Source organism: Aegilops tauschii, chromosome 2 (genome assembly GCF_002575655.3).
Source record: "Aegilops tauschii subsp. strangulata cultivar AL8/78 chromosome 2, Aet v6.0, whole genome shotgun sequence".
In the NCBI taxonomy this organism is placed as follows: Eukaryota; Viridiplantae; Streptophyta; class Magnoliopsida; order Poales; family Poaceae; genus Aegilops; species Aegilops tauschii.
The window spans coordinates 537,867,017-537,892,950 of NC_053036.3; the positions used below are offsets into that span (position 1 = coordinate 537,867,017).

At 47.5% G+C, this 25,934-nt stretch overlaps 1 protein-coding gene across 1 annotated transcript; it reads left to right on the top strand.

Annotated features, from left to right (window-relative positions):
• Positions 1-23,999: 23,999 nt before the first annotated feature.
• On the top strand, positions 24,000-25,608 carry LOC109756566 (F-box/FBD/LRR-repeat protein At1g13570-like). The gene is made up of 4 exons (XM_020315414.1): positions 24,000-24,521; positions 24,669-25,025; positions 25,136-25,267; positions 25,378-25,608. The coding sequence occupies exons 1-4, from the start codon at positions 24,000-24,002 to the stop codon at positions 25,606-25,608; spliced, it is 1,242 nt and encodes a 413-aa protein (XP_020171003.1).
• The last annotated feature ends 326 nt before the right edge of the window (positions 25,609-25,934 follow it).

Below are 25,934 nucleotides of genomic sequence, written 5' to 3' on the forward strand. Positions count from 1 at the left end.
AGTGACCCAGTCGACCTGTCATGATCAGGACTTCTAACTACTATGTGTGTTCTACTATAAGTTTGAGTCTAATGTTGTATGCCTGTTGCTAAGTTCCATTATTAGTTAATACCATCGATTGTTTACTATTACCAACTTAGTTTATCTCTTGTAGTCCACTTTTTATGCATCTCTCTATATGCGTGCGCATGTATAATCTAATTCATTTATGATGATGTTAATCAATGTGCCTCCTCGTGCCTCTTGTACCTGTAAGACTGTGCGTTTGTTATCACTGCACGACACTTCCTCTGTGTATGTCCGTGACCCCGTGGTGAACTTTTGGGTGGAAACATGCTGCACAGCCTAGAACATAGCGTCCTGTAGAACCACGACAATGCTGTTTCTGCAAATCGAGACGTGCTTGTGCTTTGTTTAAAACCGTGCCCGTGCTTCACTGTGAAACAATGAAATACAGATAGCCACGAACGTCCACGCCTTTTATATCGAAATAATATACGTAACATCAAGAAAGATGTGTGACGCAACTCAATACGGAACTGTGTCCGTAGGGAGTTCACGTCCGTGCTTTTATATTCAAGGAAATAAGATTTTAAAAACAGCGTCCGTCACATAGGCCATTGGGTGCCTCTGTGGGCTAAACGCCCGTGCGTGTCCGTCTGATATAGTCACAGGCTACCATCGACCATGCTTTTGAGCGCTTCATGCCCGTGCCTGTGACCCGAAACACTTAAACAAACAAAGGTAGGAATGTCCACGCCTTCATGTGTGCACAAGACATGACTCTAGTTGGTACAAAGAACCTTGGCTGTAGAGACTTCACGCCCGTACTTTTAAAAACAACGCCTCTCGAATTGGCCATTACGTTAATGTTCACATTTGTACCCATAAACTTGACCCAGGAAACCAAAACACGTTTGTTATGAAAGTTACTGACTACGAGGTGACGCAAGACAAAATAAGAAACTTTTTAGCCCACTGCTTAATTGCTTCAGATACAGTGATCAGGGTCGCTGGGCGCGAAGTTCCTTGACCTCTTTTATCATAACGTATGTCTCCAGCGTGAACTTGTCGTACTCAAGTTTGAGCTTCGCCTTTGCCTTCTCATCCAGAAGATCATACAACCTCGTGGATATCTCCACGATCTTCAAGAGGTGAGCTTCCATAGCCTCTCACCGGTTCTTCACCTGGACAAAAGATAAGGTGTGAGATTGATGGCAGGACGCACTATCATCAACTTAGGATGAAGTTCACCACAATGATCCACGTTTCACAACTAATGCGGGTAGCCGAAAGAAAGAAAAAACAAATGAAACGGAAGCAGAGTGAACTTGCAAATGAGGAAGCCTGGCCAGCGGAGATTTCCTCCTGCCTCAGGACACGGCTCTATGGAGTAGTGTCATCCCGCACAGCCATGGCGGAGAGTGTCAGGGTAGAGAACAGCAAGAGGAGTGGATAGCCTGGAGGCAGATAAAAGGATGAAGGGGATGTGGCTAGGGTTTCGAGATTCCGTCTGGCTTATTCACGTTTCACAACTAAATCAAGTAGCCGAAGGAAAGAAAAAAGGAAAGAAGCGGAAGCAGAGTCAACTTACAGATGAGGAACCCTCGCCAGCCTTGATCCCCTCCAGTGTCTGGGCACGGGGTTCCGCAGTAGTGTCCTCCTGCGCAGCCATGGCGGAGAGGGTCAGGATGGAGAGCAGCAAGAGGAATGGATAGCCTGGCGGCGGGCAGAGGGGGAAGAGGGTGTGGCTAGGGTTTCGAGACCCCGTCCTGCTTAAATAGCCGGAGCCTGGCCTCGGGCTACGAGCCAGAGCGGCATCACCGGAGGAGACGCCCGTCGGACCCTTGGGTTTTCAGAGCGGTGCCACGTGGCGTTCACACTCGAATACGAGGAGACACCCGTCGAAACATTGGGTTTCCGCAATTAACGCACGAACGTGACTCCACGTAAAACACAAGCATGCCTCCCTGAGCATCTTTACCGTGCCACTCCTGGTTATAGATCAATGGATGCATTTGGAGCACAAAGAGACACGAAGGTGACCTCTGACTTGAAACACTGACACACTTGACGGTTCGTGCATTTGAGTTAAAATCTTACAACGAAAACAATTGTAACACGGACAGTCGTCCGATTCTATTAGGTTTCCGTAATAATCGCACAATCGTGACTCCGGGTAAGAATAAACCATGCCTCTCCACCGACTCATTATGAATACAATTAGAAAACCTCTGTGCGTGACTCTATGTAATTAGAAGACCTTTGAGGGCTGTATGCCCGTGCTTGTGACCCTTGACACTGAAACACAGAGTAAACGCCCGTGCCTCTATGCTGTATGCACGTGCTTATGCCCGTACAAGGAAATACGCTTTTAAAAAAGGGTCTCTCGTATAGGCCATTCCGTTCCTCACAGAGTAAACGCCCGTGGCTGTGCGTAAGACAAAGGTTAGCGTGACTCTATGTAATACCACCGACCATGCCTTTACGCGCTTCATGCCCGTGCCTGTGAAAATTGTGATCCCGCATAAAATGCAAGCATGCCTCTCTGGGCCGCCATACCGTGCCTCTCCTGGTGTTAGAGTCCACGGAATCATCTGGAACACAAAGAGACACGAACGTAGACACGAACTGTTCTACATGCCTGTGTGGCATGTAGAACGGTGCGTCACAACGCCAAAGGCAGGACCGTGTGTCTGGTACGTGACAATGCCAAGCCGTACCGTGTGTCTGGTACGTGACAAGTCGTGACAGGAGCATTTCAGCAGAATCATTTGCAAAGCAGAGGCACGGCCTTGAATTTTCTATTGACTTAAATGTGAACGTGTCCGTGGAAAATTTTGCTGCTCGTAGAGGCAAGATGACTGTAGAACCGTGCTTCCGACGTCAAACAGATTCTTCTATTGAATGTGTGCCGTAAATAATTAAAACACGGACGGGCACGTCCGTGCCTGGTCTGCGTGTGCAACAATGCATCTTGTACCTTGAAAGCCGTGGTTCTATTTAATGTTTCAAGCAGTCACCTACCATTGACTTGCTACGAATAGTACTTAACCCGGGCCCCCCTGTCAAAAAGAGAAAAAGAAGAAGTAATTAATCTGGACCCCTCCGGTCCCCGTCGTGGGTATTTAAGTTGTCTCGTGGATTGACAGGCTGTAATCCATTTCTCCAGATCCTCCTCAGTGAGCACTGGTCGTGGGCGGCGCCACCCCAGCAACGGAGGTGGAGATGGAAAGCGATGCTCATAGCATCAAGAGGTCGAGAGTGGCGCCACCGGCGACGCCGCTTTCTGGTGGTGTGCCGGTCGTCAGAGGGGATGGAAGTGGCGACCGTGCTCCCTCCCGTTCTGATGAGGAAGAAGAGGGATGTCGTGCGGACCGCATCAGCGATCTCGTCGATGGCATCCTAGGTGAGATCATGTCTCGTCTTCCCATCAAGGATCGCATCCGTACTCGAATCCTCGCACGTCGCTGGCGTCCTTTGTGGCCTATCGCTCCTCTGAATCTCGACTGCCGCGAGATCTCTGACTCTCGTCTTTTTAACGATGGTGAAAAAGTTCATATCGAGACCATATCTCATCTGTGCGCCTTCACCAAGGAGCCCATTCGCAAATGCTATTCCAGAACGCGGCTCTATCGAAATCCTGTTGTCAGTCTTCCGGAATCCATTCTGTCCGGCCATGCTGGCTCGGTTAGCCGCCTCTCTATTCCGGCGTGCTACCTACAGTGCAGGCCCTCCACCGTTGATGCCTGGCTCCAATCCTGGAAGCTGAACAATATCCAGGTTCTTGAGTTCTACTACCTCTTCACAGAATTTCTGACACAAGAGGTAACTCTATTGGATCTATGCACTTCAACTACGCCCTCGGCACCGGAGTCCGTGTTTCGGTTTTCCTCCTCTCTCCACAGCCTCGGCTTTGCTCTTTGCCAAATACCAGACAATTACGTAGGGACGCTTAAGATACCACTGGCGAAAAGACTCTCGCTTGTGGCTGTTGATATATCAGACGCGTCGCTGCAAAGCATAATCCACTCTAGTTGCCCTCCACTTGAGTCTCTCCTGCTTGTTTGCAATAGAGGAGGTCGTCGCGTCACAATAAACTCGTCTAACCTTGTAAGCATTGGCATTTGTTGTCCACACGGAGAACTCATTGTTGAGGATGCCCCTTCGCTTCGACGGTTGATTGTTGATTGTCTGGTTGACGACTGTTCGATAACCGTTGTCTCTGCACCTAAACTGGAGACGTTGGGTGAATTCGTGTTTGTGTCTCCCTTGAAGTGTCTTGAGGTACTGACTTTCCTTAATACTGGAACAGAGCTGTACTTGTTCTGATGTTTGTTCAATTAATTTGATGGTCTATGTTCTATTCTTCATGCAGAGTGAGGACTTGGAAGTAACCGTTGTCTCTGCGTCTGAACCGTATCCATGTCGTCTCACGTGTCTTGAGGTATTGAGTTTTTATGATACTTCCAGCTTAACTTTATTTGTGAGGAAACAAGTTTTATTTCATCCAACCTTTATGGTATTAGTTTTGTGATTCATCTTCTGTTAATTTTCATCAAGGGTTTGAAGGCAGTCAGTCTAACAACAATGCGTCAATCTGTCAAGACCTTGCTTATCTACATGTATTATAAGGTGGACACCGTCGTTGAATTGCTGCAATGCTTTCCAAAACTGGAGAACTTGTTTGTCGAGGTGATGATATTCAGAAATTTGCATACTGTAGTACTCGTTCCTTTTTGAAATGCTTGTCTGAATTTTGACTGAAATTGATGCACCCGTATCTACACATGATTTATTGTTGTATACATTCATATATAGGCAAGTCTATGTCTAACTTCTTGTTATGGAGGTGGTAGAAATAATTGTTTCATTTTGTTTTTTGATGGTCTGTATCTCTTTTTATAGACGCCAAGTATTTTCAACCTATCATTTATATTTTAGGGATCGTTGATTTCTCATGGTGAAAAAAACAAATGGCGTCGTAAGTACCAGCAGTTTCTCAAACATCACGACGTTTGTCTGAAGACAGTATCGCTGGAAGATTATGTTCGCTCTGGGAGTTACGCTGAATTTGCGATGTTCTTTGTTCTTAGTGCAAAGGATCTGGAGACCATGACCATTAAGTTTCCCTCCCCTCCCGCAGAGTTCACGGGAGTATTTTACGAAAAGCAACAAAGGGTTCTGGAGTGGCATAGAAGGGCTTCTAAACGTGCACGTCTTAGATTATCATCAAGTTGCAGCCACACGCATCTGCATTTAAGAAAGAGGAGTGTTGAATACCTGGATTTGACGGTTCCGTTTAGGTGTGGATGCTGAAATCAGGCCTTGTGTTAGTTGTCCAGGTGTATGGAGTTATTTGTTGTTGCATTCTTTTGAGCTTGGGTTTTATGTAAACTTTATTAGACAACCGTTGTAGTCTTTGCACCATGTGTAGGCTTGTCTGTTTTTGTGTTGCGTGCAGTCATGAAGGAAATGTGTGGTTTTGCGGCTTTGTACGGGCCAAAGGACCATAAAATGCTGTGGCACCAAGGTTAAGAGACATAAAGTAGATTTAATGTTTCAGTGGAGAGATGCGCGCTGCATGTGTAACCGTGCTGTGTTGTATGTACGACGGTGCATGTCTTATATATGTACCTGTCATGCACACAATGCATGCACAACCGTGCCTGTGTTGCAGGTAGAGCAGTGCTTCTCAGATGTACCTGCCATACACACTGAGGAGCTGCAGTTGAGCCTTGCACTGATGGAGTTGCATTTGAGCCGCTGCACTATTTCTGGTCCTCGTACTGTGGTTATAAAAAACGGCTTGTAAGTTTATTTGGTGCTGTTGTAGAAACATAGCAAATGTAAGCATAACAGATTTTGCTTGTTTAGGTATTTTTATTACTCAGCTGGGAAAATATTATAAGGGCAATAGGTTTGTTTGTAAATGTTTGCAGCCCTTTCTTTATGAAGCTAGATGGTGTAACAATACAACCATGCGTCTCTGCTGCGACACAGGAGAGATGAAAAGAGCTGAAAGCATAGAGAGCCACCACAACGGTGAACCAAACCTGTTTTGCGGGGTGTTACGTAGTGCTTCTGGTTACCGCACAACCGAGTTTCTACTCAACAGGCCACACCGAAATGCGTCTCGTGGATTCTAGCCGTGACACTGCAGACTCACAACCATGCTTTTGACCTTGTCTTGGCATCGTGATGTTCGTTCTCTGCTTGAATAACGTGACTTCCACAGCCACCCTACTGTGCGCGTAGCAAAGGAGCAACGCCAGCTGATAAAGTGCTTTTTCTACTACTAAATGTGTGGCCCTCGTTGCATGACTTCCATGCGTTTGACAGTGGCTCTTTGGTATAGAACCGTGGTTGTAGAGAGTTCTTGCCCGTGCTTTTAAGGATAGTGTCTCTCGGATCGGTCATTGATTGCCCCACAAAGTAAATAGTGAGGGTTCACATATGAATCCAATTCTGTTATGTTTCTACAGTAAACGCATGAACGTGACTCTGCCAAATACTCAAGTATGCCTCCATGGGCTTCTCGTCCATGCCTCTCCGTCTAAACGAGTCGACGGAATCATTCGGAAAACAGACACAAGCGAACATGACTCTATATAATACCACATGATGCCTTTTTGGATTTGATGCCCGTGTCTACGACCCTTATCACTAAAATACAGAAAGTCACAAACGCACATAACCGTGGCTGCAGAGACTTCAAGCCCGTTTAGCTAATGAAATGTACGGTTTGCACAATAAACGAATGAACGTGACTCTGCCTAATACTAAAGTATGCCTCCATGGGCTTCTCGTCGTGCCTCTTCCAGATCCAGCGAACACTGGTCGTAGGCGGCGCCACCGCAGCAATGGAGGTGAAGATGGAATGCGCTGCTCGTGGTGTGCCGCCAAGAGGTCCAGAGTGTCTCCGCCGGCGACGCCGCCTTCTCGTGGTGTGCTTGTCGTCGGAGCAGAAGGAAGCGCCGACCGTGCTTCCTCTCGATCCGTGAGCATGACTCCATGTAATACCACCGACCATGCCTTTGAGCGTTTTATGCCCGTGCCTGTGACCCTTAATACTGAAACACAGACAGCCACGATGTCCACGCCTTTATCGAACAATATACGTAACATCAAGAAAGAAGCGTGACGCAGCTCAATAAGGAACCGTGTCCGTAGGGAGTTCACATCCGTTCTTTTAAATCGAAGGAAATAAACTTTTAAAAACAGGCTATCTCACATAGGTCATTCCGTGCCTCACAGAGTAAACGCAACGACCATGCCTTTGAGCATTTTATGCCCGTGCCTGTGACCCGAAACACCGAAACAAAGAAAGGCATGAACGTCCACACCTTCGTGAGCGCACAAGACATGACTGTAGCTGGTACAAAGAACCTTGGCTGTAGAGACTTCACGTTCGTGTTATTAAAAACAGCGTCTCTCGAATGGGCCATTACGTTAATGTTCACATCTGTACCCATAAACTTGGAATTAATGTGACCCAGGAAAGCAAAACTATCAAAGTTACTGACCACACAAGGTAACGCAAGATAAAATAAGAAACTTTCAGTGCACTGCTTAGTAGCTTCAGATACGAGATCAGGGTCGCTGCTGTCTACTTAGTCCGGCGAGACTTCTTTTTTGGTTGCTCGGTGCGAAGTTCCTCTATCTATTTTTTCATAACGTATGATTCCAGCTTCAGCTGGTCGCGCTGAAGGACGAGCTGTGCTTTGTCATTCATAAGACGTGCAATGGTGGCTTTGTTCTCCTCGTCCAACTTCGTGGCTCTCTCCAGGAGATCCTTGAGCATGTTCTGCACCTGGACAAAGCAGAAGGTGTCAGATTGATGGCATGACGCACCCTGATCAACTTTGGAGGAAGCTCGCCAGAATAATCCACGTTTCACAACTAAATCAAGTAGCGGATAGAAAGAAAAAATGGATGAAGCGGAAGCAGAGAGAACTTACAGATGAGATAGCCTCGACAGCCGAGATCTGCTGAGTAGTGTCATCCCGCACAGCCATGGTTGAGAGTGTCAGGATAGAGAACAGCAAGAGGTGTGGATGGCCTGGAGGCGGACAAAAAGTAGGAAGGGGATGTGGCTAGGGTTTTGAGATTCCGTCTGGCTTATTCACGTTTCACAACTAAATCAAGTAGCCGACGGAAAGGTAAAACGAATGAAGCGGAAGCAGAGTGAACTTATAGATGAGGAACGCTTGCCATTCTTGATCTCATCCAGTGTCTGGACAAGGGGTTCTGCAGTAGTCTCCTCCTGACCATCCATGGCGGAGAGGGTCAGGATAGAGAGCAGCAAGAGGACTGGATGGCTAGGGTTTGACGCCCGTGCCTGTGACCCTTATCACTGAAACACAGAAAGTCACAAACGTACATAGCCGTGGCTGCAGAGACTTGAAGCTCTTTTAGTTAATGAAATGTACGGCATGAGCAAAAGACCGTTTAGCCATCGACCGAAATACCGATTTCGTTGTTGGCAAGGTTACAGATTGAGCAAAAAACATACGGGCGTTGTTTCACCACACCTACATAAATTCCAAACTGGAAAGTGGCGGCAACATCTCACTCCAGCACTGTTTTCAGCACTTACAAGTGAATGGATCCTTTAAATCCAGGTGCTCAACACATGCGTGCCTTAGATCCAAGTTCCCGTGGTTGCAACTTGGCGACAACCTAAGGCAAGCATGTTTAGAAACCTTTTTGTCCCACTGAAGCACGTCTTGTTGCTGTTTGTAGAATTCTTCCGTGAAGTCTTCCTGAAGAAGAAATTTGATCCTCATAGTCTGCAGCTGTGCTGCGTTGAGAATAAAGAATGTCGCAAATCGAATGCTTTTCTCGCATTGAACATAGCTTTCCAGCGCCAGTGACTTCAAACGAACGTCATGATGGTGCTTGGAAGAACAATCGTTCGCAATACTTTCTTCATTAGAGGCTATTTCCTGAATAAACATGAAGATTTGAAATGGTTAAGCTCCATAAAGAGTGATTCTGCTGGGAGAGCAAGTGAAGGAATAATTATATAACCTCTGTTGTAATAAAAGCTTTTTTTAGTTTTGTCCTAATACTGGTCCATGACTATATACAACTTTGTCCATTACATACAAATGTAAGTGACATTTTTTTGTTGTTGAATGGAGTTCTACACCATGCATGGTATGTGTTTTACAATTTGTGTGAGAAGCATCACCTCGATAAAGTTTTCCAAGCTTCGGAAGTGTTTGACCAAGGAAAAGACTGCGTGCAGGTCATAATCCATGCTGATAGACAACGTCTTGATAGAACGAACTGCTGTGGATGTGCTGACTGTCGGCAAACACTTCATGTAGAATAAACCATAATATTAGTAGAGTAAAGGTTGAATTGCATGGAACTTGTTCGTACCAATGAATGGAGGTGAAAGTATTGTTGAAAGTCAGTACCTGAATAATTATACGGTCATTTGTGACGCCGGATTCACAGAAAATATTAGATAATTTGCCCATGACTTGCAGTTTAGGTGCAGAGGTGATAACTATCCGCAACTTTTTGCAATCACCATCACAAAGCAACCGTTGAAGTGACGAGGCATCTTATATAACAATTTTCCCATAGTAACCGGAAATGCCGATGCTTATAAGGTTAGGTGAGTTTATTCTGATGCAATGGTGCCTGACTGTCCAAACAAGCAGCAAAGACTCAAGTGTAGGAGAAGTAGAGCTGATGATGCTTTGTAATGAGACGTCTGATACATCAACATCTACTAGCGAGAGTCTCCTGAGCAGTGGTAGTTTAAGCACCCGTACATAATTATCTGGTAACTTGCAAAGAGCAAAGGCGATGGTTTGGAGAGAGGATGAAATCTGAGGGTTTAATGCTGATGGTGATGGCATGAGTGAAGGGCATGAGAATGGCCCTATGTCATGTTGTCTCAAGCATGGTGGGAACAGGTAGTAAAACTCGAGCACCTGGAGATTGTTCAGTCTTGGGGATCGAAGCCAGTCGTCGACTGTGGAGTGCCTGCAGTGGAGGTAGGACGCCGGAATGCAGAGGCGGCGAACTGCACTCTGACGCCCGGAGAGGATGGCCTCTGGAAGGTACGAATCATCATAGGAATTATCTTCACCGACATGTTCTCCTCTAAAAAAAGTTCCAGTCTATGTTCCGCGGACGAGTTCCTCCGGTGTGGCGGAGTTCACGGTGACCAACTCGAAATGTACTTGATCTAGAGGGTTAAAAAGACATGGGACAGGGATCTCACGGCAGTCCAGATTCAGAGGAGCGGCGCGCCAAATAGGGCGCCACCGACGTGCGAGGATTTGAGTGCGAACGCCTTACTTAGTGGACAGATGGGATATGATCTCACCGAGGACACCGTCCGGGAGGTCGCTGATGCGGTCCGGACCAGACTGCTCTTCTTGATCCTCGGATCCAGTAGGCGCACCCTCGCCGCTTCCAGCCGCTACCGCCAAACCACCAGAGGAAGGCGTCGCCGGTGGCGCGACCGGAGTTGAACTCCATCTCCATTTCCATTGTTGGGATCGCGCCGCTTGCGAGCGCCGCTTTATGTGGCGTGGATCTGGACAGTCCAAGAAAGAGGGTGTGGCTAGGGTTTCGAGACGCCGTCCGTCCGCCTTAAATAGCCGGAGCCTGGCCTCGGGCGACGAGCCAGACCGGCATCCCCGGAGGAGACGTCCGTCGCACCCTTGGGTTTCCTTGGCGGCGCCACGTGGCGTTCACACCCGAATACGTGGAGACGCCCGTCGAAACGTTGTGTTTCCGCAATCAACGCACGAATGTGGCTCCGCACAAAACACAAGCATGCCTCCATCGCCATCCCGACCGTGCCTGTCCTGGTAATATAGTCAATAGATGCATTTGGAACACAAAGAGACACCAAGGTGACTCTGGATAATTACACGTCATGCGTTTGTGAGTTTGACAACCGTGCTGTGACCTGAAACACTGACACACAAAAATTCGTCTTCGTGCGTAAAGGATCATGACGCTACTAAACATACAAAGTCGCCTTTCGTGCATTTGAGTTAAAATCTTACAACGAAAACAATTGTAACAAGGACAGTCGCCCGATTCTACTAGGTTTCCGTAATAAATGAACAAACGTGACTCCGGGTAGGAACGAACCATGCCTCCGTGGGCTGGACGTCCGTGCCTCTCCTTTTGACTGAGTCCACCGACTCATTCGGAACACAATCAGAAAACCTTTGTGCATAACTCTATATAATAGCACGCCATGCCTTCGAGGGATGTATGCCCGTGCTTGTGACCCTTGACACTGAAACACAGATAGCCACGAACGTCGACGTCTTTATCAAGAAAGAAGCATGACACAACTCGGTACTTGCTACCTCTTGAGCACTGCGTTGGTTTTCCCTTGAAGAGGAAAGGGTGATGCAGCAAAGTAGCGTAAGTATTTCCCTCAGTTTTTGAGAACCAAGGTATCAATCCAGTAGGAGGCTACGCGCGAGTCCCTCGTACCTGCACAATACAAATAAATCCTCGCAACCAACGCGATAAGGGGTTGTCAATCCCTTCACGGTCACTTACGAGAGTGAGATCTGATAGATATGATAGGATAATATTTTTGGTATTTTTGTGATAAAGATGCAAAGTAAAATAAAAGCAAAGTAAAAGCAAAGGGAAATAACAAAGTGTTGGAAGATTAATATGATGAAGATAGACCCGGGGGCCATAGGTTTCACTAGTGGCTTCTCTCAAGAGCATAAGTATTTTACGGTGGGTGAACGAATTACTGGTGAGCAATTGACAGAATTGAGCATAGTTATGAGAATATCTAGGTATGATCATGTATATAGGCATCACGTCCGAGACAAGTAGACCGACTCATGCCTGCATCTACTACTATTACTCCACTCATCGACCGCTATCCAGCATGCATCTAGAGTATTAAGTTCATGAAAATAGAGTAACGCCTTAAGCAAGATGACATGATGTAGAGGGATAAATTCATGCAATATGATAAAAACCCCATCTTGTTATCCTCGATGGCAACAATACAATACGTGCCTTGCTGCCCCTACTGTCACTGGGAAAGGACACCGCAAGATTGAACCCAAAGCTAAGCACTTCTCCCATTGCAAGAAAGATCAATCTAGTAGGCCAAACCAAACTGATAATTCGAAGAGACTTGCAAAGATAACCAATCATACATAAAAGAATTCAGAGAAGATTCAAATATTGTTCATAGATAATCTTGATCATAAACCCACAATTCATCGGTCTCAACAAACACACCGCAAAAAGAAGATTACATCGAATAGATCTCCACGAGAGAGGGGGAGAACATTGTATTGAGATCCAAAAAGAGAGAAGAAGCCATCTAGCTACTAACTATGGACCCGAAGGTCTGAGGTAAAGTACTCACACTTCATCGGAGAGGCTATGGTGTTGATGTAGAAGCCCTCCGTGATGGATGCCCACTCCGGCGGAGCTCCAGAACAGGCCCCAAGATGGGATCTCATGGGTACAGAAGGTTGCGGCGGTGGAATTAGGTTTTTGGCTCCGTATCTGATCGTTTGGGGGTACGTAGGTATATATAGGAGGAAGGAGTACGTCGGTGGAGCAACAGGGGGCCCACGAGGGTGGAGGGCGCGCCCTGGAGGGGTGGGTGCGCCCCCTACCTCGTGGCCTCCTCTTTTGTTTCTTGACGTAGGGTCCAAGTCTCCTGGATCATATTCTTCCTAAAAATCATGTTCCCGAAGGTTTCATTCCGTTTGGACTCCGTTTGATATTCCTTTTCTGCGAAACTCTGAAATAGGCAAAAAAACAGCAATTCAGGGCTGGGCCTCCGGTTAATAGGTTAGTCCAAAAAATAATATAAAAGTGGATAATAAAGCCCAATAATGTCCAAAACAGTAGATAATATAGCATGGAGCAATAAAAAATTATAGATACGTTGGAGACGTATCAGTACTGAACCGTGTCTGTATGGACTTAACGTCTATGCTTTTAAATACAAGGAAATGAGCTTTTAAAATTAGCGTCTCTCATATAGGCAATTCCGTGCCTCACAGAGTAAACGCTCGTGGCTGTGCGTAAGACAAAGGTTCAGTTCTGTGGGCTAGATGGTCATGCATCTTCGTCTGGTCGAGTCTCACAGGCGAGCATGACTCTATGTAATACCATTGACCATGCGCAATAAACGCATGATTGTGACCCTGCCTAATACTAAAGTATGCCACCATGGGCTTCTCGTCCGTGCCTCTCCATCTGAACGAGTCGTCTGAATCATTCGGAACACAAACACAAGCGAACATGACTATATATAATACCACACGATGCCTTTGTGGATTTGACGCCTGTGCCTGTGACCCTAACGACTGAAACACAGAGAGTCACAAACGTACATAACCGTGGCTGCAGAGAGTGCTACCCCATGCCTTCGTGGGCGTCACGTGCGTGCCTCTCTTTCCTACCGAGTCCACCGTGCTTCCGGCGTCGAACAGATTCTTCTAGTGAATGTGTGCCATAAATAATTAAAGCACTGAGGGGCACGCCCGTGCCTGGTCTGCGTGTGCAACAGTGCATTTCGTACCTTGAAAGTCGTGGTTTTATTTAATGTTTCAAGCACCCATCTACCATTGACTTGCTACAAGTAGTACTTAACCCGGACCCTCCTGTCAGAAAGAAAAATATTAAGAAGTAATTAATTTGGACCCCTCCGCTCCTCGTCGTGGGTATTTAAGTCATTTTGTGGATTGACAGGGTAGTCCATTTCTCCAGATCCACCGTCTATCCAGATCCACGCCACATATAGCGACGCTCGCAGGCAGCGCGATCCCAGCAATGGAGACGGAGATGGAGGTCAACTCCGGTGCCCCGAGCACCAAGAGGGCGAGGCTCGCGCCACCGGCGACGCCTTCCTCTGGTGGTTTGGCGGTAGTGGCTGGAAGCGGCGAGGGTGCGCCTACTGGATCCGAGGATCAAGAAGAGCATGCTGGCCCGGACCGCATCAGCAAATTCCCGGACGGTGTCCTCGGTGAGATCATATCCCGTTTGTCCACTAAGGAAGGCGTTTGCACTCAAATCCTCGCACGTCGGTGGCGCCCTGTTTGGCGCACCACTCCTCTCAATCTCGACTGTAGTGAGATCCCTGTCGGTGGTCTTTTTAAGCCCCTAGAAACAGTTCATATCGACGTACTGTCCATGCTCCCCAGTAAAGATGTCATTCGCATTCGATATTTTGGAACTCGGTGTAGTTTTCAACCTGACGTTGATGGTTCGTGCCTTCCGGAAGCCATCCTCTCCGGTCATGGGGGCACAGTTCATCGTCTCTGCATTCCGGCGTGCTACCTCCACTGCAGACCCTCTATAGTTGACGCCTGGCTTCGATCCCCAAGACTGAAGAATCTCCAGGTTCTCGAGTTCTATTACATGTTCCCACGTTTTGTGGGAAAACCATCACACTACCACACGAAATCTCTTCGTCCGTGCCCTCACCACCGACTTCCACGCTGCTGTTTTCCTCCTCACTGCACACCGTCACATTTGCTCTTTGCCAGATACTTGATAAGTATGCACGATCATTTAAACTTCCACTCCTCAAGAGGCTTTCGTTTTTGGAAGTAGATATATCAGATGTCTCACTGCAAAGCATAATCAGCCATGGTTGCCCTGCCCTCGAGTGGCTCCTGCTGGTTTGCAATAACTTGGACCACTGCATCAGAATGAACTCAGGCAAAGTTGAAGTCATCTGTATCCTTTGTGAGAATGGTGAACTCGTTGTTGAGGATGCGCCCTCACTTAAACGATTGATTCATGATATTTAGAGCCGGCACTTGCAGATAACTATCTTTTCTGCACCTAAGCTTGAGTGTTTGGGTAATTTTTATGAAGGATTTCCTGAATCCAAGATTGTTTTTGGCTCTACAGTTATTGAGGTACTCACCTTTTGCACTATACTCTTTACTTGCATTCCTTGCAGTGCCGAAGTTTCATGTCACGCGACCTTTTTATCCAGCTAATTTTATGATATGTGCTTGACGCAGGCTTTGTCGGTAGTCAGCCTATCAATGGCGGTTCAATCTGTGAAGACCCTGCTTATCCACATGTCATTAAATTTGAACAAGGTTGTTGCCTTGACACGATGCTTTCCTAGCCTAGAGAACCTGTTTATGGAGGTAACGATTTCCAGACACATTGAAAGCACATACAATGCATAGCGTACTATATTGGAGTCCTCTGTCTCCCTTTGTAGTCCTCGAGTATTCTCACTCTTCATGCATTTTCAGGGAGGGGTATGCCACGTGGAAGGTGTAACAAATAAGTGGCGCCACAAGCACCGGGTGTTTCTCAAACAGCATGACATTCTCCTGAAGACAGTAACGCTGGAAAAATATGTACACTGCAACAAAAACATTGAATTTGCAACGTTCCTTGTTTGGAACGCAAAGGAGTTAGAGACTATGTGGCTTAAGTTTCTCCCCCCCCCCAGACAACATCACCGAAGGATTTTATGAACATCAAGAAGAGGTGCTTCAATGGGGCAACAAGGCTTCTAGACGTGCTCATCTTATATTGTCAGGGTATTGTAGGCATATGAACTTGGATTTAAAAGTACACATCTGGACAAACCAGTGTCCAATCATGGATTTGCCGGATCCATTGACATGTGGATATTGAAAACGGTTATCCGACTGTCAGAGATAGGTGTTGTTGCGTGCTTTCCAGTTTGGACTTCCAGCTTGTACTTTATCCATTGTCTGTAAGGTTGTCAGGAACTTGTTTTTGTGCTCTTCAGCCGTGAAGCAACTCACAAGCTCAAAAAGCTATCAAGTTTTCATGTTTTTGTGCACCGTCTGTATGTTTGGATTTCCTTTTGTGAATAGAGAGAGCGACTAAAATCATCTGGAACACGCAGTCACGTGTGATGTGACGGCCGTGCCTCTCCAAATAACTCATTAGCTGAAGTATTTTACAATACAAAGGCGGGCGTGCCTCTTGTACCTGTAAGACTGTGCGTCTGTTGGCACTGCACGACACTTCCTTTGTGCATGTCCTGTCCATGACTCTGTGGTGAACGTTTTGGGTGGAAACACGCTGCACAGTCTAGAACATAGTGTCCTGTATAACCATGGCAGTGATGTTTCTGCAAATCGAGACATGCTTGTCGAGGAACCGCTGTGCTTGTGCTTTGTTTAAAAGCGTCACCATCCATCTTCTTCTACTCCGATCCAACTACCTGGCCATCAGAGCAAGAGCGAGACGGTGAGAGATCGGCCATGGAGGCGATTCAGGCGACCACCGTACGTCTTATCGAGGTGGTCAGGGAGAGCAACCTGCAGCCCAACGCGTTGCAGCGCCACCAGGGGCTGCTGATGTCCGCCACGGCGCGTTCCTTCTTCGACACCAGCTTCGCCGCCTGGCTCAAGGATGCACTGGAAGACTTCATCCACAAGTTCAGCTTCGCCAACAGCAAGGTGAAGGACCTGACTGCTCGCCTCCATTCCATGCGTCTCCTCCGTAAAGGCCGAGCCTCCGCCTCGGCTTCCGCGACCCGGCTCGCCGGCCTCCATGGGAACGATCTCTTTCGCGCGCTGATGGCCCTGCAGCTCCCGGTCGGCAAGCCGCCGAAGGACCACCTGGAGGTCGCTCTCGTTGCGCAGCGCCTCATCATGCATGATGACATTGACAAGTTCAGCCAGATCTACGGACAGATTGTTTACGAGGACACCTGCAGCGCCGTCCACGAGTCGACCATGGCGGCCTACTTCGACCACAGGCAAACTTTGGCGAAGCTCGTTCAGGAGCACATCCACCTTGCCGACGCCACCCCCACTTCTCGTCCAACCTCTGGACCATCAAGGGCACAAGCCCGGGCGCCTTGATTAGGTCCTTGCCTTGGCTCTCCATTCATTTGCTGCAAGCCATATCCCACATGCTTGGAGGCAAGTTCTATATATTTATGCTAGCTACTACTACTTTTGAGTTTCCAGTGACCCAGTCGATCTATCATGATCAGGACTTCTATTTATTGTGTGTGCTCTACTATAAATTTGACTCTAATATTGTATGCCTATCGTTAATTTTCATTATTAATTAATACCATCGATTGTTTAGTATTACCAACTTAGTTTATCTCTTGTAGTCCACTTTTTATGCATCTCTCTATATGCGTGCGCATGTATAATCTGTTTCACTTGTGGTGATGTTAATCTACATGCCTCCTCGTGCCTCTTGTACCTGTAAGACTGTGCGTCTGTTATCACTGCACGACACTTCCTCTGTGTATGTCCATGACCCTGTGGTGAACGTTTGGGTGGAAACATGTTGCACAGCCTAGAACATAGCGTCCTGTAAAACCACGACAATGCTGTTTCTGCAAATCGAGACGTGCTTGTGCTTTGTTTTAAAAGCGTGCCCGTGCTTCACTGTGAAACAATGAAATACAGATAGCCATGAACGTCCACGCCTTTTATATCGAAATAATATACGTAAAATCAAGAAAGAAGGGTGACGCAACTCAATACGGAACCGTGTCCCTAGGGAGTTCATGTCTGTGCTTTTAAATACAAGGAAATAAGATTTTAAAAACAGCGCCCCTCGCATAGGCCATTCCGTGCCTCAAAGAGAAAACGCTTGTGGCTGTGCGTAAGACAAAGGTTTCGCTCTATGGTCTAAATGCCCATCCATATCCGTGAGCCTATACCATCGACCATGCCTTTTGAGCGGTTCAAAAACATTGTCTCTCTAATCTGCCACTCATTGCCTCACAAAGTAAACAGCGAGTGTTCATATCAGAACCCAATTCTGTTCGGTTTGCGCAATAAACGCATGAACGTGACTCTCTCTAATACTAAAGTATGCCTCGATGGGCTTCTCACCCGTGCCTCTCCGTCTAAACGAGTGGACGAAATCATTCGGAAAACAGACACAAGCGAACATGACTCTATATAATACCACACGATGCCTTTGCGTAAGACAAGGGTTCAGCTCTGTGGGCCAAACGCCTGTGCATCCCCGTCTGATAGAGCCACGGGCTAGCATGACTCTATGTAATAATACTACCGACCATGCCTTTGAGAGCTTCATGCCCGTGCCTGTGTCCAGCTCGAGCTTGTCATAACGTATGTGTCCAGCTTGAGCTTGTCGTACTGAAGTTCGAGCTTCGCCTTCGCTTTCTCATCCATAGGATTGTACAACCTCGTGGATATCTCCGTCTGAATAAGTTGACTGAATCATTCGGAACACAAAACACAAGCGAACATGACTCTATATAATACCACACGATGCCTTTGTGGATTTGACGCCCGTGCCTGTAAATTATGTCTCGATACGGACACGGTTCTCATATAGGCAATTCCGTGCCTCACAGAGTAAACACCCGTGGCTGTGCATAAGACAGAGGTTCAGTTCCGTGGGCTAGACGCCCATGCATCTCCGTCTAGTCGAGTCTCATAGGCGAGCATGAATCTATGTAATACCATCGACCATGCGCAATAAACGCATGATTGTGACCCTGCCTAATACTAAAGTATGCCTCCATGGGCTTCTCGTCCGTGCCTCGCCGTCTGAACGAGTCGACTGAATCATTTGGAACACAAACACAAGCGAACATGACTATATAATATCACACGATGCCTTTGTGGATTTGACACCCATGCCTGTGACCCTAATGACTGAAACACAAAGAGTCACAAACATACATAACCGTGGCTGCAGTGACTTCAAGCCCGTGATTTTAAAAAACGCGCGCCAGCGGTGACATCTGCAATTATGTCCCTGCACTGTGCCTCGTCCTTGTTTTTTTCTGAGATCTTCTCCTCCTCCTCCTCTGTTAAGCTCTGGTGTTTATTGTACGTGCGCAATGAAGACCTAACCTAAGTGTCTATCTCGTGTTCGGTTTGTGCAGTAAACGCTCGAACGTGACTCTGCCTAATACTGAAGTATGCCTCCATGGGCTTTTCGTCCGTGCCTCTCCGTCTAAACGAGTCGACGGAATCATCCGGAAAACAGACACAAGCGAACATGACTATATATACCACACGATGCCTTTGTGGATTTGACGCCCGTGTCTACGACCCTTATCACTAAAATACAGAAAGTCACAAATGCACATAACCATGGCTGCAGAGACTTCAGGCCCGTCCAGCTAATGAAATGTACGGTTTGCGCAATAAACACATAACCAAAATACATTTGTTAACAAATTTACTGACAATGAAATTTCGCAACACAAAATAAGAAACTTCTAGTCCACTACTTAATTGTTTCAGGTACAACGATCAGGGTCACTGCTATCTACCTAGTCCCCAGAGACTGCTTGTTCGTTTGGTGGGCGTGCAGTCCCTCAGTCTCCCTTTTTCATACCCTCTGATTGCTCCATCAGCCGGTCGCGCTCAATGATGAGCGTGTCCTTCTCATTCATAAGATCTGCGACGGAAGCTTTGCTCTCCTTATAGAGCTTCCTCCAGTGCTCGACAGCCCTCAACATCTCACCATTCGCAGCCGCCTCCAGTTCGTAATGCCTCTTCGAGGACTTGATGACATCAACCGCGTCATTCTTTTCAATTAAGGCAATGATGTCGTCGAGCATCTTATTCATCTGGTCAAATACGGAGGTCTGAGGCTGATCGTCTCCGAGATTAAACTACTTGTGTGACTTAGTTAATAGAGACTTTTCGTTATGTTGTTGGGCGCGTAGTTCCTCGATCTCCATTCTCAAACTCTCTGATTCATTCACCAGACGGTCGCGCCTAATGAGGAGCTTCGCCTTCTCATACCTAAGATCTGCGATGCCGGCTTTGCTCTCGTCGTACAACTCCTTTCAGCTGTAGAGGTTCTTCTCCAGCATCGCTATCTCACGACGGCTCTCCTCACATAACTCCCTGCAGTTCTCAACAACCTTCAACAGCTCATCATTCTCGGTCTTTTCGCGCTCGTAGTGCTTCTTCCAGAAGTTGATGATGTCCACTGGATTATCCTTCTGAACTAAGACCCAAAAGAATGGCCCAAATAATTGACCGTCGGGGCGGGAGCTCTTATATCTTCCTGGCTGCACCCCGCTCACCACTCCCTTCCTTTTTCTCGACCCAGAGCTGCTCCGTAACTGTATGGCACGGGAGTTCTGTAGGAGTTCGTGATGCAGCCTAACCCTAGCTCCAATTGACTGAAAATCAGCATCAGTGAGACACACCCTCATCAAAATATGAGAAAGAAAAAATGAATTGACTGTTGAAGACCGTGAGGCAGCCTAACCCTAGCTCCCATTGACTATAAATCAGTATCATTGAGACACACCCGAAAGAAAGGAAAAATGACTGAAGCAGAAGCAGATCGAACTTACAGATGAGGAACCCCCATCAGTCGGGATCTCCTCCCATGTCTGGACACGGCGCTCCGGAGTAGTCTCCTTCTGCCCAGCCATGGCAGAGAGGGTCGGGATGGAGAACACTAAGAGGAATGGATGGCCTGGCGGCGGAAAAGGGAGGAGTAGGATGTGGCTAGGGGTTCGAGACATCGTCCGGCTTAAATAGTCGGAGCTTCTCCTCGGGCGATGAGCCAGAGCGGTGTCACCAGAGGAGACGCCCGTCGGACCACTAGGTTTCTAGAGCAATGGCATGTGGCGTTCACATCCGAATCCAAGGAGACGCCCGTCGAACCATTGGGTTTCCCCAATAAAGGCACGAATGTGACTCTGTGTAAAGCATAACCATGCCTGTCTGGGCTTCATGGCGGTGCCTGTGCTCGCGGCCAGTTCAACGGATTCATTTGGAACACGTAGAGAAACTAACGTGATTCTACACAATGGCACGCCTTGACTTTCTGGGACTCACGACCGTGCGAGAAATATACCAGACCAGCGTCTCTCGAATAAGCCATTCCATGCCTCACAGAGTAAACAGTGGGTGTTCTCATCTGAACCAATTCCGCTGGGTCTCCGCAATTAAAGAACGAACGTGACTGTGCGTAAGACAAAGCTTTGCCTTTGTGGGCTTAACGACCGTGCTTCTTCATCTGATCGAGTGGACAGAGTCATTCGGAACACAAAGATAGGCGAACGTGACTCTATATAATACAATACCATGCCTTTGAGGACTGTACGCCCGTGCCTGTGAACCTTAACACTGTGACACATACAACGACAAACCACCACGCTTCTATCGAATAATATACATAACATCAAGAAAAAAGCGTGACCCAACTCAGTATGGAATTGTGTCCATAGAGAGTTCATATCTTGTGAACTTTTATTAACAAGAGTTTGTGTCCGTAATACCACCGACCATGCCTTTGAGCATTTTATGCCCGTGCCTGTGATCCTTAACACTAAACGCCCGTGCGTCTCCGTCTGATAGAGTCACAGGCTAGCGTGACTCTATGTAATACCATCGACTATGCCTTCCTGTGACCCGAAACACTGAAACAAAGAAAGGCAGGAATGTCCATGCCTTCATGTGTGCATAAGACATGACTCTAGTTGGTTCAAAAACTTTGGCTGCAGAGACTTCACGTCCGTGCTTTTAAAAACAACGTCTCTAGAACTGGCCATTACGTTAATGTTCATCTGTACCCATAAACTTGGAATGAACGTGACCCAGGAAAGTAAAACACATTTGTTATCAAAGTTACTGACGGCACGAGGTAACGGAAGACAAAATAAGAAACTTTTAGTGCACTGCTTAACAGCTTCAGATACGAGGATCAGGGTCGCTGCTGTCTACTTAGTCCGGCGAGACTTCTTTTTTGGTTGCTCGGCGCAAAGTTCCTTGATCGGTTTCTTCATAACGTATGATTCTAGCTTCAACTTATCATGCTGAAGTTTGAGCTGCGCCTTCTCATCCATCAGAAGTGCAATGATGGCTTTGTTCTCGTCGTCCAACTACATGGATATCTTCACGAAGTCTTCCACAGTATTGAACAGGTTCTTCAGCTGGTCAAAGGAGAAGATGTCAGATTGATGGCAGGACGCACCCTCATCAACATTAGGATGAAGCTCACCACAATGATCCATGTTTCACAACTAAATCAAGTAGCCGAAAAATTGAAAAAATGAATGAAGCTGAAGCAGAGCGAACTCACAGATGAGGAACCCTCATCAGCCGAGATCTTCTCCTGCGACTGGACACGGCGTTCTGGAGGAGTCTCCTTCTGCACAGCCGTGGCTGAGAGTGTCAGGATAGAGAACAGCAAGATTACTGGATGGCCTGGAGGCCGACAAAAGGACGAAGGGGATGTGGCTAGGGTTTCGAGACTCTGTCTGGCTTATTCGCGTTTCACAACTAAACCAAGTAGCCGAAGGAAAGAAAAAACGAATGAAGCGGAAGCAGAGTGAACTTACAGATGAGAAAACCTCGTCAGCCTGGATCTCCTGCAGTGTCTGGACACTGGGTTCCGCAGTAGTCTCCTCCTGACTAGCCATGGCAGAGAGGGTCGGGATAGAGAGCAGCAAGAGGAACGAATGGCCTGGCGGCGGGTAGAGGATGGAAGAGTGTGTGGCTAGGGTTTTGAAACTCCATCCGTCCGCCATAAATAGCCAGAGCCTGGCCTCGGGCGATGAGCCAGGCCGGCGTCACCGGAGGAGACGTCTGTCGGACCCTTGGGTTTCCGTGGCGGCGCCACGTGGAGTTCACACCCGAGTAGGTGGATACGCCCGTCGAAACGTTGTGTTTCCACAATCAACGCACGAACGTGGCTCCGCGTAAAACACAAGCATGCCTCCCTCGACATCCCGACCATGCCTGTCCTGGTAATATAGTCAACGGATGCATTTGGAACACAAAGAGACACGAAGGTGACTCTGGATAATTACATGACATGCGTTTGTGGGCTTGACAACCATGCCTGTGACCTGAAACACTGACACGTGTAAAGGACAGTGACGCTACTAAACATATAAAGTCGCCTTCGTGCATTTGTGGGCTTGACAACCGTGCCTGTGACCTGAAACACTGACACACAGAAAGTCGTCTTCATGCGGAAAGGACCGTGACGCTACTAAACATATTAAGTCGCCTTCGTGCATTTGAGTTAAAATCATACAACGAAAACAATTCTAACAAGGACAGTCGCCCGAATCTATTAGGTTTCTGTAATAAACGCACAAACGTGACTCTGAGTAAGAACAAACCATGCCTCCGTAGGCTTGACGTCTATGCCTCTCCTTTTGACCGAGCCCACCAACTCATTCGGAATACAATCAGAAAACCTTTGTGCGTGACTCTATATAATAGCACGCCATGCCTTTGAGGGCTGTATGCCCGTGCTTGTGACGCTTGACACTGAAACACAGACAACCACGAACGTCGACGCCTTTATCAAGAAAGAAGCATGACACAATTCAGTACGGAACGGTGTCTGTATGGACTGCACGTCCGTGCTCTTAAATAAAGGAAATAAGCTTTTAAAAACAGCGTCTCTCTTATAGGCCAATCCGTGCCTCGCAGAGTAAACGTCCGTGGCTGTGCGTAAGACGAAGGTTCATCTCCGTGGGCTAAACGCCCGTGCATCTTCGTCTGATAGACTCACAGGCTAGCGTAACTCTATGTAATACCACCGACCATGCCTTTGAGCGCTTCATGCCCATGCCTGTGACCCGAAACACTGAATTAAGGATGAGGCGGCTGCCGCGGGTTTCCGCTATAAATGCACGAACTTGACCCCACGTAAAATGCAAGCATGCCTGTCTGGGCCGCCATACCGTGCCTCTCCAGGTGATAGAGTCAACGGAATCATTTTGAACGGATCCCTCCACCCTTCTCCCCTTCCCTCCCATCCCCAGTTATGTTTCGACGGGTGTCTCCTCGTATTCGGGTGTGAACGCCATGTGGCGCCGCTCCGGAAACCCAAGGGTCCGACGGGCGTCCCCTCCAGCGACACTGCTCTGGCTCATCGCCCGAGGCCAGGCTCTGGCTATTTAAGGCGAACGGACGGCGTCTCGAAACCCTAGACACACCCTTTTCCTTGGTCTTTTCAGATCCACGCCACATATAGCGGTGCTCGCAGGCAGCGCGATCCCAGCAACGAAGACGGAGATGGAGATCCACTCTAGTGCGCCATGCACCAAGAGGGCGAAGCTCGCGCCACCGGCGACGCCGTCCTGTGGTGGTTTGGCGGTAGCGGCTGGAAGCGGCGAGGACTGCATCAGCGACCTCCCGGACGCCATCCTCGGTGAGGTCATCTCCCGTCTCTCCACTAGGGAGGGCATTCGCACTCGGATGCTCGCACGTCGTTGGCGTCCTGTTTGGCCGACCGCTCCTCTGAATCTTGACTGCCGTGAGATCCCTGTCGCTCGTCTTTTTAACGCCCTAGAAACAGTTCATGTCGAGATCATCAGTAGGGTCTCTGCCTACAGCGAGGAGCTTGCTCGCATACGATACATCGGAACTTGGCATCAGGGAAAAACAGTTCCTGGTGATGGTTCTTGCCTTACAGAGTCCATCCTCTCTAGCCATGTGGGCGCAGTTCTCCGCCTTTGTATACCGGCGTGCTACCTCCAATGCAGACCCTCTACTGTCCATGCCTGGCTTGAGTCCCCCAGATTGAACAATCTCCAGGTGCTTGGGTTTTACTACCTGTTTCCACGATTTGTGAAAGAAACTGTCAAACTATCACACACATGCTCTTCATCTACGCCCTCACTACCGAAGTCCGTCTTTCGGTTTTCCTGTTCTCTGCGCACTGTGAGCTTCGCGTGTTGCCAGATACCAGACCATTATGTAGAGGTACTTGAACTACCACTGGTCAAGAGACTTTCGCTTGTTGAGGTTGATATATCAGACTTCTCGTTGCAAAGCATGATCAACTCTAGTTGCCCTGCACTCGAGTGCCTGCTGCTTGTTTGCAATAGAGAAAGGCATTGGATCACAATAAATTCCCCTAACCTTGTAAGCATCGGCATCCGTGGTGAGAAAGGAAAACTCATCATCGAGGATGCCCCCTCACTTCAAAGGTTGATCCATGATCTCCAGAGCAATAACATGGAGGTATTCATCGTCTCTGCACCCAGACTGGAGACTTTGGGAAAATTCAGTATCTCGCTTGACCCCACAGGTCTTATGGTACTGACATTTCACAATAATTCTAGCTGCATTTCCTTGAGAAAGTAGTTTCATGTCATCCAACCTTTTGTTCTAATAATTTTATGTTTCATTTTCCATGTTATGTGAAGGATTTGGCGACGGTCAGCCTATCTACAATGCGGCAATCTGTCAAAACCTTGTTTTTGGCCATGACTTATAAAGTGGACCTGGTCGTTCACTTGCTTAAGTGCCTTCCAAATCTGGAGAACTTGTTTGTTCAGGTGATGATTCTCACGCCCGACGAACTGATTGGGACGGGGGTCATGGAATTTATCGTTCATTTTGTCCTTCCATAGATCTTGAGTATCTTTCAACCTTTATGTGTTTTCAGGGAGGAAACGTTCCTGATGGTGCAAGAAATATTTGGCGTCGCAAGCACCGTGCGTTTCTCAAAGAACACACCATTCATTTAAAGACAGTAACGCTGGGAGATTATGAAAAAAGCGGGAAGAACACTGAGTTTGTGAGGTTCTTTATTCTGAAGGCAATGGAGCTGGAGACCATGAGGATTAAGTTTCGCTTTCCCTCACACTTCACGCAAGAATTTTACGAACAGCAATAGAAGTTGTTCCTGTGGGAGAATAAAGTTTCCAAACGCGCCCATCTCAAGTTATCAGCATGCTGCAATCATCTGTGCTTGGATTTGAAACACAGGCGTGTTGCATGCCTGGATTTGTCAGATCCGTTCACCTGTGCCTACTGGACACAGGGCTGTAGTTAGTTCCTCAAGCTAGTACAGTTAGATGTTGTTGCACCAATCTGATTCTTTGTTATGTCTAAACATGGCTGAAGCCTTTTGCACCGTTTTGTAAGCTTGTTATAACAATGCTTTTGTGCTATGCACCCGCTGTTCTGAAAATTTGATAGTTTTATGTCACTATCGTGATG

Excerpts from the sequence above, each read along its gene's own strand:
- LOC109756566 (XM_020315414.1), top strand. The coding sequence starts at position 24,000 with ATGGAGATCCACTCTAGTGCGCCATGCACCAAGAGGGCGAAGCTCGCG. Across the intron at positions 24,522-24,668 it reads CCAGATTGAACAATCTCCAG|ATACCAGACCATTATGTAGA; the intron begins GTGCTTGGGTTT and ends GCGTGTTGCCAG. Across the intron at positions 25,026-25,135 it reads TTGACCCCACAGGTCTTATG|GATTTGGCGACGGTCAGCCT; the intron begins GTACTGACATTT and ends TGTTATGTGAAG.